This window comes from Ipomoea nil, unplaced genomic scaffold (assembly GCF_001879475.1).
Source record: "Ipomoea nil cultivar Tokyo-kokei standard unplaced genomic scaffold, Asagao_1.1 scaffold3056, whole genome shotgun sequence".
NCBI classification, from domain to species: Eukaryota; Viridiplantae; Streptophyta; class Magnoliopsida; order Solanales; family Convolvulaceae; genus Ipomoea; species Ipomoea nil.
In genome coordinates, this window is record NW_017619484.1 from 2,143,993 (window position 1) to 2,164,877 (window position 20,885).

A 20,885-nucleotide genomic window follows, 5' to 3' on the forward strand; every position below is an offset into this window, starting at 1 on the left:
GGCAATGGAAGAGAAAGGGGAATACATTGGAAGGCATGGGACAGGTTGTGCATACCAAAAAAGTATGGCGGTATGGGTTTTAAAGAGCTGAGGGATTTTAATATAGCAATGCTAGGTAAACAGGCATGGCGATTTTTAACAGACCCAGAAACACTCGTAGCTAAAATCTATAAGGCAAGGTATTATCCCACAACCAGTTTTACAGATGCAACTATTGGTAATTGCCCGAGTTATTGTTGGAGAAGTATAATGGCGGCCCATGCAATGGTAGTCTCAGGGGTGCGAAGGAGGATTGGGAATGGACAGACAACCCTAATATGGGGACACCCGTGGTTACGAGACAATCCTAGCCCATTGATTCAAACAGAAATGCCACAGCAATTGAGAGAGGCGCGAGTTGCAGGACTAATTGATTCACAAACTCATACCTGGGATCCGCATATTCTGTCTGATTTATTTATTCCTGAAGATGTTGAGCGAATAAATATGATCCCTGTTAGTCCTGAGTATGAGGACTCATGGTATTGGATGAGTGACCCAAAGGGGACATATACAGTAAAGAATGCCTATAGGCATATTGTGGGAGATTATGAAAATAATCCAGCGAATTTTGATAAGTGGATCGCAATGTGGAAAATAAAAGTACCCCCGAAATGGAAAACTTTTTTGTGGAGAGCTATATGTGATATTTTACCAACAACCCTTAACTTGATATTTAAAAGGGTGGAGGTGGACCCAACTTGCCCAATGTGTGGTTTAGATCATGAAGATGTGTTGCATGCTTTAGTGCTCTGTGAATATTCTAGACTTGTTTGGAATATAACACAATTACCTATTATTAATATTGTTGCAGACTCGTTTACAACATGGCTAAAAGGGGTTATGGCAGTCTTGACGGAGGAGCAGATCCGGTTAATGGTAGCAGTATTATATTATATTTGGAGAACCCGGAATTCAGCTGTCTGGAAGGGATCAATGATGCGGCCTACCCAGTTGGTCAGAGCAGCCACCGTAGCACTGCAGGCGTACAGCACTGCTCATGTTGGCCGAACCAACCCGACACCGGCGACGGACCACGTGAATGGTCCAGGAGGGGGTGGTCTACGATGTTATGTGGACGCGGGTTTCCGGCACGACACGGGCGAGGCTACTTACGGTATGGTAATTATAGCGCCAGATGGCTCGTTTGTGGCAGCAAGGAATGGCAAGTTACCAGTTTGTTTTTCACCACTTATGGCAGAGGCTCAGGCATACAAGGAGGCTTTGTCCTGGCTACTTGAACGGGACACCACATCAGTAAGTTTACTCACGGATTGCATGGAATTGGCAGCGATATTCAGGCACCATCATACGCCGATACATTCGTACGTTGGGGTCACAGTTGACCAGTGCAGGACGTTTATGTCGTTTTTTAATCGTATTACTTTGGATTATATTTCTAGGCAGGTTAATTTACATGCGCATACTTTAGCTACGTTAGCATTTACTCAGGATCAAGCTATGTACTGGGATGCTATCCCACCTGACACTATTTCGGCTTTGATTCATTAATACAATCGCAAGATTGACCTTCAAAAAAAAAAATAGTTATCGGTTTGGATATTCTAATTTTTTGTATAACAGAATATAAATTCGGTTCGGATATTGGGTGTTAAAACTTTATTCACACTCGACCTGAAACCCGAATTAACCAAAATTTTATTATAAAAATAAAAATATAATTTATATATTTAGTTTAAAATGTATTTCATAATTAATAATACATTAATTTTTAAAAGCCTATTAGTTAATTATTAGTATTTTTCTTATTTTAGTTTGATAGTATATAAAAGAAATAATAAAATAATAATCATTAAAAAAACTCAAAATTGATAAAACATCATTTTGGGTATATCCAAACTAATCCAAAATAAAACTGAAATAATTTCACCAGAACTGAACATATCCGAATTAAATTTGGTTCAGATATCGAGTGTAAAAAAATCACTCGAAATTTTCGGATATTCGAAATAAAATTCGGGTGTCACCCGAACCGAACCGACGCCACCTCTAATTGTGATTGACATATATATATTTTTCGCGAGCAATGTACTGGTGTGCACTATGGCCTTTGTAGGTGTACATTTGCATTGATGTCCTCACTGTTGGGTTTTCGTCGTATGTATGCACCTTGTTGTGACTTAGTGTGCACTTTTTGTTTATGTGATGTGTTTGTGCATTGAAAAATTGGCGAGTGTACAATATAGTAGATATGCGTGTGAATTGTGGTTTATATCTATTGATGTTCTTGTGCACTAGTCAATATGTGAATCAACTGGGGTTTTTAATCGTGTCTTCCTTACTGGGGTTGGTAGTGCATGATGTGTATGCATGCGTACATTTCAAAGTGAATGTGTGCACAAAGCAATTTTAGAGTGTGCATAGTGTAATGTATAAATATAGCCTTCGTGCATTATAGTACTATTTTTGTGCATTTTTTTCTAATGTTGTTTGCATCTAATGATGCGTTTTTGCACTAGTTAGATATGTGAAACAACTGAGTTGTTATCATTGTTATCCTTGCTGTTGATAGTGGTGCATGATGTGTTTGTGCATTTTAATGTGAACATGTGCAGAAAAGCACAATGCAATATTAGAGTAGGTACAATGCAAATTTTAAGTGTGCATAGAGCAATATATAATTGGGCACACAATTTCGACGATATTCTACGGGATGCACACGATGTTATGCATGAGTGCACACTGTCACCCAGAGTACAACACAATACCCCATTTTGCTGTCATTTGCTCAACATGTTTGTCTTGCTAAATTAAAGTACCAGACATTAACAAAACAATTAGATTTTCTTATATTTAATAATAGTAAAAATAATTTATTATTTAATAATAAAAAAAATCCTATTTTGTTGTTGTCTTACCTATTTCGACGAAAATTTACAATTTTTCTTGGATAGATTTGCTCATTAATTGATATTTATGGGTGATTTAGATTGGTGATTAGGTGTGTGGATTTAGAATGTTGACTTTTAATCATATCCGTTGATAATTTATTTTTGATCTATGGATATGATTTGTCTATAATTTTTACATGGGATGAGGTTCTCATGTGACCATGATCATATATATATATATATATATATATATATATATATATATATATATATATATAGGGAAGGGGTCAGGTGCGGTTGATGCTTCTCGTGTGATTGTGCGGTTGGACGCACCTTAAGCATTAACATGGCGCACCTTAAGCCCACAAACAAAGTACCTTAAGAACACAAGCTACTCACCTTAAGTACAAAAACCACACACATCAAGCACAGAACAAAACATATTAAGCACAAAACTCACGCACTTAAGATTTTAAAATGTCTCACATTAAGCACAAATTCACGCACATTAAGTACAAAACCCACACACCTTAAGCACAAATCTCACGCACATTAATTACAAAACCTACGCACTTTAATTTTTACCAACTACTCACATTAAGCACAAGTCTCACGCACCGTAAGCACAAACTCACGCACATTAAGAACAAACTCCACTCACCTTAAGAACAAATCACACGCACCTTAAGCACAAAAATCCACACACTTTAAGTTTTAACAACTACTCACATTAAGCACAAACCCACGCACCTTAAGCACAAAACTCACGCACATTAAGAACAAACTTAACTCACCTTAAGAACAAATCACACGCACCTTAAGCACAAAAGCCCACACACTTTAAGTTTTAACAACTACATACTCACATTAAGCATAAACCCACGCACCTTAAGCACAAAACTCACGCACATTACGCACAAGACTCACGCACCTTATATACAAACCTCACGCACTTTAATCATAGAACCACTCACCTTAATTTTGACCTAGATGCAAAAATTATCAAATTGCCACCGCGGGTTTTTTATTTTAATTTTAGTAATCTTGGACGTTGATGATTTAAGTAGAATCAATGGCTCTGTTTTAACCGCACAACCGCACTTGGGGTTGTCCACCGCACCTGAACCTATATATATATATATATATATATATATATATATATATATATATATATATATATATAGAGAGAGAGAGAGAGTCCAATTTGGGAAATATATATGAGACCTTGCTACAATGCATTGTGCGCCCTGGTGCACGATATAACGATTGATTTTCCATCACTATTGTACACATTAGCAAATTCTTGTGTGGATTACGATTCAAAATAATATCATTTTGGTGTTAATTTTTTTTTTTTTAACAGTGCCTACTGCAGTTGTTTGTGTTTGATAATGAACTTTCTGGGATAAGATAATGCATTTTATGAGTTAGAATAATGTATTTTATGTGTTAGAATAATATACATTCACTACTGGAAATTATGGAATTTCCGACCACCTGAAAGTAATCTTATATCAAGTTGATACTAAAAAGTGGTCGGAAATAGCAACAAAGGTTTTTCCGGATACCAAAAGTGGCCGGAACAAGGCTTTTGACTTAATTTAAGATCACTTTCAGGTGGTCGGAAATTTCAGAATTTCCACTAGTGATTCTGGGGTAAGATAATGTATTTTATGAGTTAGAAAATGTATTTGATGCGTTTGAAATTATATAAGATAACGTATTTTATGAATTAGAATAATGTACTTTTATGTGTTAAAATAATAAATTTTTTAAGTAAGATAATGTATTTTTTAAGTTAAAATAATATACTTTATACTTTAGAATAATATACTTTGGGGTAATAGAGCCAGTAGCATTTAAAAAAAAAAAGAATAATATACTTTGGGTTGTTTTGGACCGTATGGACCACGGTCCACCCAATACAAACCTTATCATATAGGCATAAACATATTGTCCCAAAATTGATTAGATCATCTCTCACACTCTCTGAGTTTGAGGTACATAGTCAACCATGTCCGCCTTGGGCGACGCCATCACTTGCAAGGTTGTGGATGAGCTGTACGACTTCATCAAGGGCAAATTCCAGGGACTGAGAGAAGCAAAGGGTGTGGAGAAGGAGATAGAAAATCTCTTATCAAAACTCAAGAAAATCAGGGAGGTATTGAATGATGCAGAGAAGAGAAGCTTGAAAGAAATTGGCGTCAGGCTCTGGGTGGAAGAGGTCAAAGATTTCTCCTACGACGTGGAAGATGTTCTGGACGAGTGGCGCATCAGAACTCACAGACAGCAGATCGAGGCGTCCGAGAATGGAGCTCCAGAGATTCGAAGAAAGATAAGTAGCTTTTTGTATTCCACTATCAAAAGGTTTTTTGTGTATCCAGACATCACCCTGAAAATAAAAGAACTTAATTCAAGACTAGATCTGATTATGAAAGAGAAAGACCAGTTCAATTTTCTAACCTCATCACACCTTGATCAACAATCAAAACGAGTCACCACTACATCGTTTGTGGATGCATCAGAGATTCAAGGCCGGGATATTGATGCAATGATGCCAGTGCTGTAATACGCAAGTTGGTGGAGAATAATGGTGGAGAAGAAGAAGCAAGAAATGGTCCCCCTGTTGTCATTTCCATAGTGGGGGCGGGATGGATAGGGAAAACTACCCTTGCTCAACTAGTATATGGAGATGAACATATAAAGAATCATTTTGATGAAAGGGTGTGGGTTTGTGTTTCTGGGAAAATTGACTCAAATGTGTAGAGAGATCCATGTATTTCCCAAAATGTGGGTAGATTTTTTTTTTTTTTTTTTGACAAAAATATGTAAAGGAGGTTTGGGACTTGCATTTTAGGTGTGTCCCAAACGTCCTCTTTACTATTTTTTTTATTTTTATTATTTTTTTTTTGGGTTTTCTTCAAACGCAAGTGTATACGTATAGTATACAAAGACATACTGCAAAATGCATCTGGCAGATGCGTTTAACGTAGCATACGTTAAATGCAACTGCTAGATGCGTTTTAGCTTCCGGAACGCCGTCGGACTCCGACGAATTGTACATACAGTAAAACACAAGAGCCAGATGCGTTTTACGTATTATACCTTAAACGCAATTGCCACATGCGTTTTACTTTTGGACCGGTCTCCAGTCGCAATTTCCGGCGACTTGAAAAACGCATGTTCTAAATGCGTTCCGAACCGCATTTTTCCTTTTTTGTTTTGACCGATTTCGAGTTTGTGTTGCAATGGTCCGGTTAGTGAATGTTTTACATTTGTTGTCCATCATTTCTAACGTAACCCAAAATATTGGTTAACCGTCCGATAACCGAATCGATCGAAAAAATCAGTTATCAGTCAGTTTAATTTTTTTTATATTTTTTTTTTACTATTAATAGAATTCCTTATCTTATGTTGTCTGAATATCTTAATTGGTAAAATGAGCAGTATAAATACGTTGGAAAAAATTGTAAGGGTTTAGCGATTTACAGTCTTTTCACTGTAGGCAAAGGCAATAACTATTTCTTCTAAATTCTTTTAGCATTATTCTTTCTTTTTAACCAACTTCCGTTGACTACGTTGTTTGTAAAAAACAATACATGTGATATGTATATGTATTACCGTATTAAATGTTAAATTTATTTGAGTGTTTTGTGTATGGTTGGTTTTTTGGTAACCGATCGAAAAGGATCGAAGCCGAATGAAGATTTGGTTAATATAACAAAGGAATATGAATTTGAGTTTTACAAAAATGGCCCAAAAAATGAAATTGCAATTGATATGATATACTGTAATACAGTAGTTTGGATATACATCATATATTCATATACTAAAATTGTGATAATGATATTAATGTATACAAACACCAATTCTATTTCGCAAATTACACAACTTAATTAGATATACATCATATAGTCATATACTGAAAAGTACATGAATTAGCAAAGAAATTACCGAAAAATTTAATTTCCAAGGACTGCATTGATATACATCATATATTCATATACTGCATTGAATTTTCATTTCTTGGAAGTCGTTAACACAGTTATGAAACGTAGCTTCCCTGAAGTTCTGCATTTTTTTGTTTGGGACTCTAGTGTACTCCTTAGCGTAGACTTGTTTGAAGTCACGCCTATTTAGGCACGCCGTATATGAATTGAAACACAAAGTCTGTAGGTTCAGACAATCAACTTCATTTGGCTGAACCCTCAAAGGAGGCCCACACTAGCGAACCCCAAATCGAAATGTAAATTCACGAAATTTAGTTGAAATTCTTTGATCTTTGGATTTCACACCAAAAATACGGTGGCATGAAATACTGCGCATGAGAAAGTTGAAAAAAAGAAAATAGACTTCCCATAAAGAATAAAGAAAGAAGCAATGCGGCCAAGCAAAAAAAAATTGTAATGTTTGAATGTAAATCCGCAAACGCAATGAGACATTTATAGCCAAAGATGTAATGTTTGATATGTATATAATTTTTTTATTATAACAAATAATCATACATGTGAGAGCTGACAACTGTGGGTCAAAACGCAAGTGAGACTTGCGTTAGTTTATAGAATGCAAATCCCATTTGTGTTTTAGTTTTTGTTAAAGTCCAAAAATGTCAGCCCATCAGATGTGATAAAGGTGACAACCCAGCCTAAAAACAGAAGTGGGACTTGCGGTCTTATGTAGAATGCAAGTCCCACATGCGTTTTACTTTAAAAGTGTCAGCCTACCAGTCAGATGTGATGGCCGTCAAAATGCAAGTGTCACTAGTGGCATTCTGATCTGTAGAACGTAAGTCGTTCTTGCATTCTTTACCACACCAAATAGTTTTTTTTATTATTTTTTTTAAGTGTCATCCCATCATCGTCGCATTTAGTTGTTGGTTCCTTTTTTTTTTTTTTTTTTTTTTTTTTTTTTTTTTTTAATGTTTTTATTTTGTTTGTTTTATTTAGGTTATTTTGTACCACTTTTTTATTTATTTATTTTTTTTTTTATAGTTTGTTATGCATTTTTCCGTATTAAGTTTGTTTTGATTTTTGTTTTTATTTAATATGTAATAATTTTTTAATAAAATAATATATTAAAAAAGTACATAACATTTCATTGATTTGTGTTTTAGTTTAATGTCAGCCCATCAGATGTGTCAGCCCATCAGATGTGATAGAGGTGACAACCCAGCCTAAAAACACAAGTGGGACTTGCGGTCTTATGTAGAATGCAAGTCCCACATGCGTTTTACTTTAAAAGTGTCAGCCTACCAGTCAGATGTGATGGCCGTCAAAATGCAAGTACGTGTCACTAGCGGTATTCTGATCTGTAGAACGTAAGTCACTCTTGCATTCTTTACCGCACCAAACAGTTGTTTTTTTTTTTCTTTTTTTTTTCTTTTTGTAAGTGTCATCCCATCATCGTCGCATTTAGTTGTTCGTCCCCCTCCCCCCCCCCCCCCCCCCCCGCCTTTTTTATGTTTTTATTTTGTTTGTTTTATTTAGGTTATTTTGTATCACTTTTTATTTTATTTTATTTTATAGTTTGTTATGTATTTTTCCGTATTAAGTTTGTTTTGTTTTTATTTAATATGTAATAATTTTTTTAATAAAATAATATATTAAAAAAGTACATAACATTTCATTGATTTAGAGTGGGAGATATTTGCAGGGATAAGTTCAACCTAAAAGTCCATTTGTTTTTCATAATCCGTAATTTAAAATTTAAGAAATATGAATTTGGAATCCAATGGTCCGACACCCGGATGGTCCGACCTTAATTATAGTAAATAGTTTTTTTTTTTTTTTTTTTTTTTTTTTGAAACCGTAGTTAATGAAAAAACAAACATTGACTACAGGAATGTAAGAACAAATATTAAAAGCATTTCACATAGCGGGAATGATTCATTAACGAAAAATCATCTCATTGACGTCGATAATTGGTGGATTTTTCCATATTCATTCTCCAAAATATTGTAACTGACTGACCACGGATAAATCTTCTCGATGTTACAGGCGATAGCAATTGGCAGTATAAGTATAACTTGTTGTTCGACATTGAAGAATACAACACGGTTGCATCCATCTAACTGAAAATGATCATATATTTGCTCCCACTGTTCGTCATAGAATATTAATGTGTAGTGGAAGTAGAGTTCTAGTTCCTATCTCCAACGATGAATATTAGAGGCGCATCCACTTCGATGGAGTCGCGGAGAAATTCACTCAATTGGTCACGCTATATTTAAGTAAGAGGAGATTCGTAAGTATTGACATGTATTAAATCGTAATTGGAGTGTATAAATTTTTCTTACCGCGAAAAGCATACCGAAATTGTGATATAAAGATCTACATCTCTCTAGTTGATCAAAGTCATATGTTGGTGGTATTGCAGACCTTGCTGGCACATTGATGGACAATATAATATATATAAATGAATTAGTATGTAAAACTCAAATATTTGAAGAACCTTATGCACTATAAATGTAATGTTACCGCGATCAAACCGCCGAGTATTTCTCCTTCCGCCAAATTGATTAAATTTTCTCTTTGGACTGTAAGAGTTGACGCTAAATAAGTAACATTCGAAAATGAAGAAACCTGTATGTCGAAATAAGACAATGTCTCCAGGGTATAAATCATTTTCCGTCTTGAAATCACTAATTTCCCGTTGTAAATTGCATATTTTCTACATAAACTTCTATCCATGCGCTATGATGCCACAATATTGCTTTTGTCGTTAGATGCTGCATTAGATGGCGATGCATACAATTTGGAATTCTCTATTATAGAAGTTTATACAACATGTTAGAATGAAAGTAGTGTTACAATGATAGTAGATTGATAACAAATTACCATGTGTAGGTCAAATGTAACTTGAATAGTAAACCAAGTCGTAGCGTAGTCACTCACATTAGGCAAATGCATTACATCGTTGCAAGCTAGTAACAAAATGAAAAAATACAAATGAAGCAAAGTGTTGGTTTCTATCGGTATTATTAATTACCAAAATGCAGTAAAACTTACGTGAAGGGAAACATATTTGTCGCAGACTTTTAAATATGACCAGAGCATATCGTTCTGCATGGTCTATATTTGCAAAAATCCTTGATGCGGGCACTGATAAACCTAACATCAGTAGATATCGACCCCAACCACGAGTGGGATAACATACAAAAGTATCACAGGGTCTGCGATCTACACGTGCGCACTGAAGTTTTCTTCCACGGATGGTTATTGCATGATACAACATTCGATGACAAAAGAGCGGAGTGAGTCCAGGAAGTATTTCAAAATCATCGAATAGATCCAGTTGTTATAACAGAATAGAAAGAAGGAGAGCTAGAATTTGTTTTAGAGAATGATGACATTAGTAGTTGTTGTATTGGTGTGGCCTTAGATATATATACTAGCATTTTATGTAGAAATCGGATAAGGGTAGTCCGAATTGTCATATTAATGTATTTTATTTTTTTTCAAAACTTATTTTGTTTTCGATGTGATGGGTCATAGTAAAGAAGAAGTACTGAGACCAACATCATAAAATAAACTTTATTTCAATTCTACATATCTTCATTCAAACCTGCATAATCGTAAATCTCAAAGTCCCACAAATGGTCAGAAAGGACTTCCAGGCCACAATGAGAGAATTGAATACGATTAAGTTTATAGTTCTTACATCAAAGTTAAAAAAAAAAAACAAAGTTTGAACTTCTTCCATAATGCTAAACATCTCCACTAACTCGTTATACGCACGACTGTAGTAACTGTTGTGGAACCTGATTGTTGTGGTGCCATGTATAACATCAACAAAGCCATTGCCACACTCCGTCGCAACAATGAAGTCGGTTAGTAGTGACTGCCTATGCGAAAACTCAAAGGTATTAATCATTAACGTCCTACATCATATAAGTGATTCAACCGAAACACTTGGATGGATGCTCGACCTCGCTGGTACAGCAATACATCCGTCGTCACTACCAGCAGCTATGTCACGATCGTCCCCATCGCCTAGGGCATATAGAAGTTGAGCTTAAGTCCTATTTCGTATAACAAAAAATTCAAATTGAAAACCACCAAGGTGTTGCATGACTATGTGGTCATCCTCTTGAATTTCATGTGCATTTAGAAATTCTTTGCATTCTTCATAACATGACATAGCTTCAATATGCAGTTCCCACGGGTGCGAACACAAAATGATTTCTAGAAGGAGCTGCGGTTCCTGGCTTAGTTAGTATTAGCTTAGTTAGTCGGCCTGTGAGCCATGCTTGTATTCGGATAATGATTATGAATTATGCTTTGTTTAGTTAGTTTTAGCCTGTGCATCTAGGTTCTCTAGCTTAGATGTGGCATAGCACCCGAACACTGATGTTTAGCTTCCGCTCTGTTTGGGTATTAATGATAGCTTTGCCTTTATTTCTTAAGCTTTAATGGTTTTAAATTATGCTGAAAATTGGGGGTGGTACAGTTGGTATCTTAGAAGTTGAGTTCATTTCCTATTTCCTATTTTGATGCTACTTTAGAAGCTGTATGGCTCAAGAATTTTATTTTCGAGCTTAGAATTGTGGATACTATATATATATATCTAAGTCGTTGAAAGTCTACTGTTACAACTTAGTTGCAATCTTAGCTTCATGGCTAAAAATGACAAAAGTAGGCGTTGAAGCAAACATATAGACATTAAGTTTTTAACCATTTGGGAGTGTGTTAAAGATAAGATAGTGATCATTAAGCCCATTAGCACTAAGTTGATGTTACGGGATCTTTTGACCAAAGGCATGCTTCTATTAAAATTCAAGAATCTTAATAAGCATACATGTTGAAAAGATTGCATTTTCACCCCCACTACTATAGAATTCACATATAACGTCGGTTATTTACATAACCGACGTTAAATCCTAATTCAATTTATAATTTTTTTTTTAAAAACCATATAACGTCGGTTATTTACAAATAACCGATGTTATAATTTTTTTTTTTTAAAAAGAGACTATAATACGACGTCGGCTATCTATATAGCCGACGTCGTAATTTATTTTAGTTTTTTTTTAAAAAAAAAATATTTCATATACGATGTCGGTTTGTTCTCAAACCAATGTCGTATATTATTATTATTTTTTTAAATCGATTAACCTACGAAGTTGGTTTTGTTATTAACCGACGTTGTAGGGTTTTATTAAACTTCCACGGCCTCACAAATTGGCTTCATTTCGCACAACCAAACAAAAAAACTCTCCGTCCCGCACACCGCCAAATCCCTTCGACTTCGTTTCGCTCAGCCACCGCCACACCGCCCCGCACTGCAACCGACATTCCTTTCGATGCCTTCTTCTTCCCAACCGCACAGCATCCACTGCACCAGACCACAGACGCACCGCCACTCAGCCGCAAGCCATTGTAAGTTTTTTATTTTTTAATTATTATTTCAATTTCTGAATTATTAGAGGTACAATAATTATATTTGGAATTATTTATTAATGTATTTCGAATTTTAGGAATTATTAGGTATATATTTTGAATTTTATAAGTTATTGGTTGTATATTTGGAATTATTAAGTTGATATATTTGTATTTTAGGATTTATTGATATTATATTTTAAATTATTATTAATTTATTTCGAATTTTAGTAAATAATGTTGATTTATTTGTATTTTAGGATTTATTGATATTATATTTTGAATTATTTTAAGAATTATTGTTAGGAATTGCATGGTTTTTTTTTTTTTTTTTTTTTGAATGCTACTAGCTCTATTACATTGTAGTATCTGTTCATATACTTTCTCAACCTACTGAAACACAAAGAGCTAATAACGCCTCCACTAAGGCTCGAACTCACAACCTTCCAAATGGAAGTCCAACCCGGGTACCATTGGACCACATAATCCTGGTGTTAGGAATTGCATGGTTGAACCTTGAAAGAAATGTTTATTTATTACTAGGAATATAAATCAATAAATATTTTGTAAGAATTAAATAACATGATGTTCCACCATGTTATTAAGTCACTATGTAGTAATTTATTTTGTCCATCTACTTGCCTTTGTATTCATTACCTAGTGTACCGAAAAACTAATACTACTACCTAGTCTACTCTCACCACAACAATTTTAGATATTATATTATTATTATTTTAGATATTTGTTGAATCAATGTTAACAAAAGTTTAATTAGGGTTAATATTATTTTAGATTGACTTGTTATGGATAAAAGTTGGATGAATACTTCTCGGATTAGTACGGAATATGAAGACGGATATGCGTCGTGGTATTGTGAGCGATATTGAATATAAGTTACATCTTGAGCAGTTGGAAATTATGCGTTTCTTAAATATGGAGATGTTAGATATTTCTTGTTTGCAGTTCTTTATAAGGTAATAAGTTCTTTACTATTATTTATTTATAGTATTTTTATTTCAACTATTATATTAGTAATATATATGATTGGTTGTATTTTTGAATAGGGGTCTTTATAACGAATTTGGTTTGGCATCAAAGACCATATATGGCTTCTTAGATCCACATTGGATTCAACCAAAATTAAATACTAGAGATGAACGAATATGGTATATAAATGTCACCATGCAATATTGACAAAAACAATGTTATTTAGCCCTGTTAGCAATATTATTATTATTACCTTTGTTAGTTTAGTATTATTAATGTTATGTTGACTAGTCTTTGTAATAGGCTTAGTCTTCCTAGTTGATAGGGGCTACTTAGAGTTGTTACAGTATTTGAATTATAATCCTTATCGTTGTTAATGTTGAATGGAAAACTGATTATCTCATCTGGTATCAGTTAGACCAGGGAACTTTTTTTTTTTCTCTCTCCGCTCACCACCCTCGGTCGATCCTCTCCCCAAAACAATCGACTAATTGTCGATATGTCCACCAATTCTTCCGAGCGTACCATTACCGCCGGTGGAACCCCCTCTCCGGCCTCAAGCCAAAACTCTTTAAACAGTGCCCATCATTTTGTTTCGATAAAACTCACATATCGAAATTTTTTGTTTTGGAGAACCCAATTGGTTCCTTTTTTACGTGGTCAGGAGCTCATGGGATTTGTCGATGGTGAAAATCCATGTCCTCCCGTGTTGATCGACGCTCCTCCGGCCACCGGTGAATCCACGGCGTCAACCTCTACTCCGGTCCCAAACCCGGCGTATAAGGCGTGGATCAAGCAAGATCAGACGCTGCTTTCCCTTCTCATCTCATCCCTCTCGGATGAGGTGATGCATCTGGCGGTCGGCAAATCCACCTCCAAAGATGTCTGGGAAGCGATCAACGCCGGCCTCGGCAGCTCCACCCGCGCACGCACACTGGACTCCTCGTCCAGTTTCACGGCCTACGGCAAGGCGGCAGTAACACTGCGGGCCCATATGTTTCAGAGTAAGTTTTAATTGTTTCAAATAAAATAACATATATATAATATACTTCTATTATATATATTATATTTACTTACAACTAATAAATTATTTATTTGTAGTGGGCATTGGATGTTGTTGGCAATTTGTCCTCAAGTAAATGAAATCTATTGGTTTGATTCCATTGGAGGCGAACCACGTGAAGACACTAAAGATATATATAGTTGAAACGTATGTGAACTTATAATAAGTATTAATAGTTATTATTAATAAAGTACGATGTCATAAAGTATTTATGTATATACTTATCTCTTATATTTTTAGGTGTGTATGTGAAATCAACAAGTATGTTGAGTGCAAAGAAACCAACTCGTCAACCAAAATGGATTAAATGTTTGGTAACTGTTTTATACATTTGTAAAACTACATATATTTTATTATTTTTTATTAAACAAAATTTGAATTGTATTTTAATTCGAATGTAATGTGTCCAACAAGTTGGAAATATCGAATGCGGATATTATGTGATAAAATACATGTTTGAAATTCTTTCCAAAAAGCATGCGGAGGAATGAATAAGGCAAGTAATTTAATAAAATACCTTTCTTATTCAAATTTTAAAAATGCTAGCATACTAATTATTTATTAATTATCAACTTTGTAGATCGTTGAGAGAGTTGGTGGATTGAGCTACAATCGACAAGAGATTGATCAAGTTAGAGACGTATGGACCAAGTTCTTAATTGATGAGTGGTTAAAAATGGTAAAATACATTTTAGTACGTGAAGTAATATAATTGATCTTGATAATTTTAAATTGTATTATTAATTAGTATCAATTGTGAGATTTATTACTTTTATTAATTGTGAGATTATAAAATATTAGATTCTACAGGTTTTGGATGTGGTTGTGATATATGTAATTTGAGAAAGTTTTGAGTCTAAATTGATAAATAAATGTAATATTAAAAAAAACAAAAAAAAAACAAACACATACAACGCCCGTTATTACTAAATAACCAATGTTGTATAGTTTTATTTTTTTATTTTTTTAAAATAAGTATACATCGTCGGTTATTTCGTAATAACTGACGTTGTAAGTTGTATAAATTAAATAAAATAAAAAAATAAAAAAATAAATAAATAAATAAATATATATATATATATATATATATATATATATATATATATATATATATATATATATATATATATATATATATATATATACACACACACACACACACGACATCAGTTTTCATTTAACCGACGTCGAATGTTTACTACTATACAACGTCGCCTACATCAACGTCACTTTTTAACGGACTTTAAAAGTTCTAAATAACTGACGTTAAAAGTCATCAGTGGGCTAGTGCCCACTTTTTAATTTGTATACATAAATTTAGTTTTAATTATTATTATTATTATTATTATTATTATTATTATTATTATTATTATTATTATTCCACACGGCATATATGTCATTTGTCACTGACCGAAGTCCACTGCGAAATAATTAGAAAAGTAAAAGAAGGTTCCAACTGCCAACTTTTAAGTCCACACACAAAAATAAAGAGAGAAATTTCCAAGAATGAGACATATTCTCACATTTGTATCCTTTGGGAGACTTTTCACAGAAGACCAGACCACAAAAGTTGACCAAAACATCATACCACATTAACACTAAGCAACCTGTAACCCCCACACACAATAATACATATATATACACACCCCAAATCCTCAACATGAACCATCCCACATTCCCACCCAAGTCTCCTCTTGGCCAGTTTCATAGCTACAATTCAAGAACATGAATTCCTGGTATGAATTCGAAGGTGGCGCCGAGCCCGACGTTTTCTTCGATGAACTTAGGAAGCAAGTCTTACAATTGACAGCAGATGATGATGAAGAGTTTCCGGGATTAATGAAAGGAAGCAGCAGATACCTCAAAAACCAGAGAGGCCCAAATAACAAGTCAGTGGTGCAAGTTGGATGTGAGTATGAGTGGACAGGCAGCATGGATAGAAGCAAAGTGCCTCAGTGGCTACTAGACCTGTGGAGAACAGAGAACAAAGATTCAGCAGCAATGTTCAATGGAACTGGGGTGTTCATACCACATATTGTCAACACCAGAAGAAGATCCAAACCAAGTATGTTCCTCAGTCCCTTTTGTCATTTTTTTTGTGTAACGATGGAAATCTACCGTCACTACCCGATGGTATGGCTCAAACGAAAAAGACTGAGATTCGACTCATGACCTTGTGGTTACAAGTTTGTATCCTCACCTATATATCTTGGCAGAGCTGGTTACCCTGGCTCAAAAACATAGGGTTATGATTCAAACTCGTAACCAGCCTTGTTACTATAAGTTTGTTCATTAGCCATTGACTGGGTTACCTCACCTTTGTCATATTTTAATGACTAATAGAGTAATAACTACTTCAGTTTTTATAATATTTGTATCATTTTCTTAGTCTATTACTAATAGTTTTGTTGATTATGTCTTTGCAGGGAAGAAGAACAATGAAAGAGGAAGAGTGTACAAGCCAGTGGCTAAAGTCAACTAATTCATTCATTCATTCATTCTATCTGTATCCTATTGCCATCAAGAAGTGAATAATATGTATCTTTATTCTTTTGTGTAAATACGAAGATGGAAATTAAAGAATCGAATATTGTTTTTGTTGCTTCTATCCCTTGCACTCTAAGTGATCAAATATTGCGATAATTATTCATTTGATATTTTGATGTGTCAAAAAATGATAGCAAAAGTAGTATCATGTTTTCTAGTTTGATACTCTACTTATCCCATTTTATCAGTCATACTTAGATCAATCAACTCTTTCTTTTTTTGCTTGTTATCATTAGTATTTGTTTACTTATAATTTTTAAATTTAATTTTTGTGTTTAATAGTACTTTTGTGTTTTTGTCGTCGCCGCTTTGCTTCTTCACGGCAACAAATTTACAAATTTCTCCGTCCACTAGTTCTTGGGATGTGTCTAGCCATATATAATCGTTCATTGTTGCCACGGTTTCGTCCTCGCTGCGCTGTTGCCATCTTTTCCGGCAGAGGCGGCATAACGGCGTTCACAATGGATGTGTCAAATCAGCCAGTGTATTGTAGGCGTGTAGCGGTGTAGATTAAATTTGAATTTTTTTTTTATTTTTTTTTATTTAAGTATACTCTAGCCCGCGGTTTACCCCGAATCACGCGTTTTTGTTGTTCCGATTTTTAGTGACCAACCCTCCTAACTCTAAAGTGGTAAATTTTTATGTGTAACATGATTCACACAATTTCTATTTTAACCATAAAAAATACATTTTTAATATACTAATAATACATTATTGAATATACATTATATAAAATAATATACTTTTAGTACTTAAATAATGTACTTTTCTTGAATACAAAGTATATTTTTAATCTACTAAAAATATATTATTTGTGTACTGAATGTACATTATTTATAAAATAATGTATTTTCAATATTCAAATAATGTATTTTTTTTTTATTTGTGGTCCATGTTATAACGACTCATTTGTTGGTAAGTTTCAACAAAATGCTTCGGGGTGTGGCACATTCGCACATACATGATCAATGTCCTATACACCCGCACTTGAAGCATACTTGCTGCTGGGCCAGAGTTATAATTGTACGAAGGTGGTTGTCCTCAACGAGTTGGATAATTTTGCTTGTTATTCTAGTTTCTAGAGTTATTGTTGTTGCCACTTCGGCCTTTACCTCTTTCTCAGCCCCTCTTGGCATTGCATGACTAGGCAACATTGTGTGCTTCGGGAACTTGTGCAGGGCCAACTTGACACACGCAATATGGTATTGCACCAATAGCAGGGGGTGGGTGGGAATAAGCTCATGATGTTTCGCTTAATTCTTTGCTATGTACTACTATTAGAGTACAAGGTTATTTGCGTGAAAAGAGAGTAAGGTATTTTCAATCAAGTCCGTACCAGAAACATCATGCTTAGGACACAATTTTGTGTAAATCTAATTTATAATCCGTCACTGACTTAAAATCTTAAAATCTCAAGTTAAGTCAATCAAATTGTGCTTAAAAAAGACCAATGATTTTTGCTGGTCATTAACGGTTCTTGAGGGATTCCCATGAAACATAGGGGTCATATTCAGTAATGTATTTATTTTTCAAGTTAAGGTATAGATGATGGCGTAAAAAAAAAAAAAAAAAAAAAAAAAAAGCTTTGGCTTTCTGGGTGGCATTTTTCATGGACTTCTTAACGCTCGTGTCTTCAAGTTGCATAGATGTGAGATAAATCTCAACATCAAGAGCCCATGAAAATAAAATAAAATAAAATTTCTCTCGTCCAGAACAAGCTCAGTAAATTCACGCTTGGTGATTGCAGTCATGATCTATATTAATGGTCATAATAATAAATAAATATTTATAATCAATTTCGCCAATAAAATAATTATAAAGAATTACCAAGAATAATGGTAATAAGGAAATAATTAAATATTTCGCTAAAAAAAACTAATTTTTCATAATATTAAGTTTAGTATTAGTATATAAAATTTATATATTTAAAAACTACACTAAAAATATTATTAAACACAAAAAAAAAAAAAAAACTAAATTTAAAAATAAATAAAAATATTAAAGAAAATAAACAAAGAAGAATAAAAATATTAAAGAGCAACAGGAGGAAGAATAATAATCTTTTGAGGATTAAGGACCAATTAGGCAGTTGGGTTGAAGGCCAAGCTATGCACGGTGAAATCATTAATTATTTTAACAATATTTTTCAGGCCGCCGATTGTGACAAAGATTTCCTCAGTTCTGTAACTCTACGGATAACTCATGAGATGAATGAACATTTATTACGACCCGTCGATCCAGCTGAAGTCAAGTCTGCTCTAATTTCTATGGCACCTAATAAAGCCCCGGGGCCTGACAGTATGTCGACATCCTTCTATCAAGCTTTTTGGCCAATAGTCGACAATGATCTTACTTCCTTTGTTACTACGAGCTTTGCGAACTGTTGCTTAATTGCCTACAGGGTTTAACAACACTAATGTGGTGTTAATCCTTAAGAAGAAAATCCTAGAGAGGGTTTCTAACCTTCGACCAATTTCACTGTGTAACGTCGCGTACAAAGTCCTTGCAAAAGTCCTTGCTAACCGATTGAAAGAGGTGCTGAACTTAATTATTTTCCCATCACAGAGTGCCTTTGTGCCTGATCGATTGATAACCAATAATATTATTATAGCGGGAGAAGTGGGTCATTTTCTCCGAAGAAAGCGGGTTGGTAATATTGGTTGGGTGGCCCTTAAGCTAGATATGGCTAAGGCGTACGACAGAATGGAATGGGGTTTCTTGGAGGACATACTTTTAGCGTTGGGGTTCTTTCGTGGCTGGGTTGATTTGATACTGCTTTGTGTGACTACTGTTACTTATACCATCTTGGTTAATGGGGATTCGGCAGGCACTGTTATACCGACGCGTGGCATTCGAAAATGGGACCCTCTCTCACCTTACTTATTTATTATTTGTGCGGAGATCTCGTCTTTACTTTTACAGAAGGAGGCTCGAGGAGATATTAATGGTATAAGTGTGGCTCGAGGGCCTCCGTCGGTTTCACATCTTTTTTTTTTGCCTACGAATGGACGATAGCCTTCTATTTTTTAGAGCTACCGGAAGTGAAGCCGAAGAGGTCAAAAACTGCCTCACCATGTATAGTAAAGCGTCGGGACAACTTGTAAACTATGATAAATCTTGCATCACATTTAGTGCCAACACAGTGCTTAACATGAGAAATCATGTGGCAGACATCATTGGCGTGAAGCAGACAGCTGATTATGGCCGTTATCTCGGCCTCTCGTCGTTCATAGGCCGCAACAAAACACAAGTTTTTAGGTACATTGAACAGAAAATGAGAGACTGCATCCACTCGTGGCAGAAAAAGTTGTTATCACGTGCAGGGAAGGAGGTGCTTCTTAAGAGTATTGCGCAAGCAATGCCGATCTTTACCATGTTGGTCTTTCTGCTCCCATCTTCGGTGTGTGACAATATTGAAAAATCTATGAATCGTTTTTGGTGGAGCAAGGGCTCGTGTGACTCTACAGGTATCCATTGGGTTAGTTGGTCCTGTATAGCTATTCCGAAATGTTATGGGGGGCTGGGTTTCAAGCGTATCCGTGATTTCAATATCGCCCTTTTAGCTAAACAAGGGTGGCGGTTGCTTACTAAACCACACTCTTTGGTCAGCAGGATTTTGAAGGCCAGGTACTATCCCGCGAGGGGTTTGCTTGACGCATCTCTTGGCAACAACCCGAGTTACCTATGGCGTAGTATTCTCGCAAGCCAGGATTTAAGTAGTCAGGGTATCGGTCGGCGTATGAGGGATGGAAAGGAGACTTCGGTTTGGATTTGTCCGTGGTTAGCAGATTCGGTTGATCCGTATATCCATATTGTCTGCCCTGAACAGCTTCGAGAGGCTCATGTGTCAAACCTTCTGGACGATAGTGAGGAGTGGGACGTCGAGTTACTCCGTGATATTTTTTATGTTGGTGATATTGAGAGAATTCTGAAAACACCTGTTTCTTCTCTACACAGGGATGAATGGTATTGGAGGGGTGATTTACGTGGGCAGTATACTGTGCGGAATGGGTATCATCT

General features: G+C 35.0%; 1 protein-coding gene across 1 annotated transcript; it reads left to right on the plus strand.

Moving 5' to 3' along the window:
- Positions 1-15,978: 15,978 nt before the first annotated feature.
- LOC109164031 lies at positions 15,979-16,926 on the plus strand. Its single transcript, XM_019312784.1, has 2 exons — positions 15,979-16,383; positions 16,745-16,926. Exons 1-2 carry the CDS (start codon positions 16,044-16,046, stop codon positions 16,798-16,800), a joined length of 396 nt encoding a protein of 131 aa, XP_019168329.1. The 5' UTR covers positions 15,979-16,043; the 3' UTR covers positions 16,801-16,926.
- Positions 16,927-20,885: the final 3,959 nt, after the last annotated feature.

Excerpts from the sequence above, each read along its gene's own strand:
- LOC109164031 (XM_019312784.1), top strand. The coding sequence starts at position 16,044 with ATGAATTCCTGGTATGAATTCGAAGGTGGCGCCGAGCCCGACGTTTTC. Across the intron at positions 16,384-16,744 it reads CAGAAGAAGATCCAAACCAA|GGAAGAAGAACAATGAAAGA; the intron begins GTATGTTCCTCA and ends ATGTCTTTGCAG.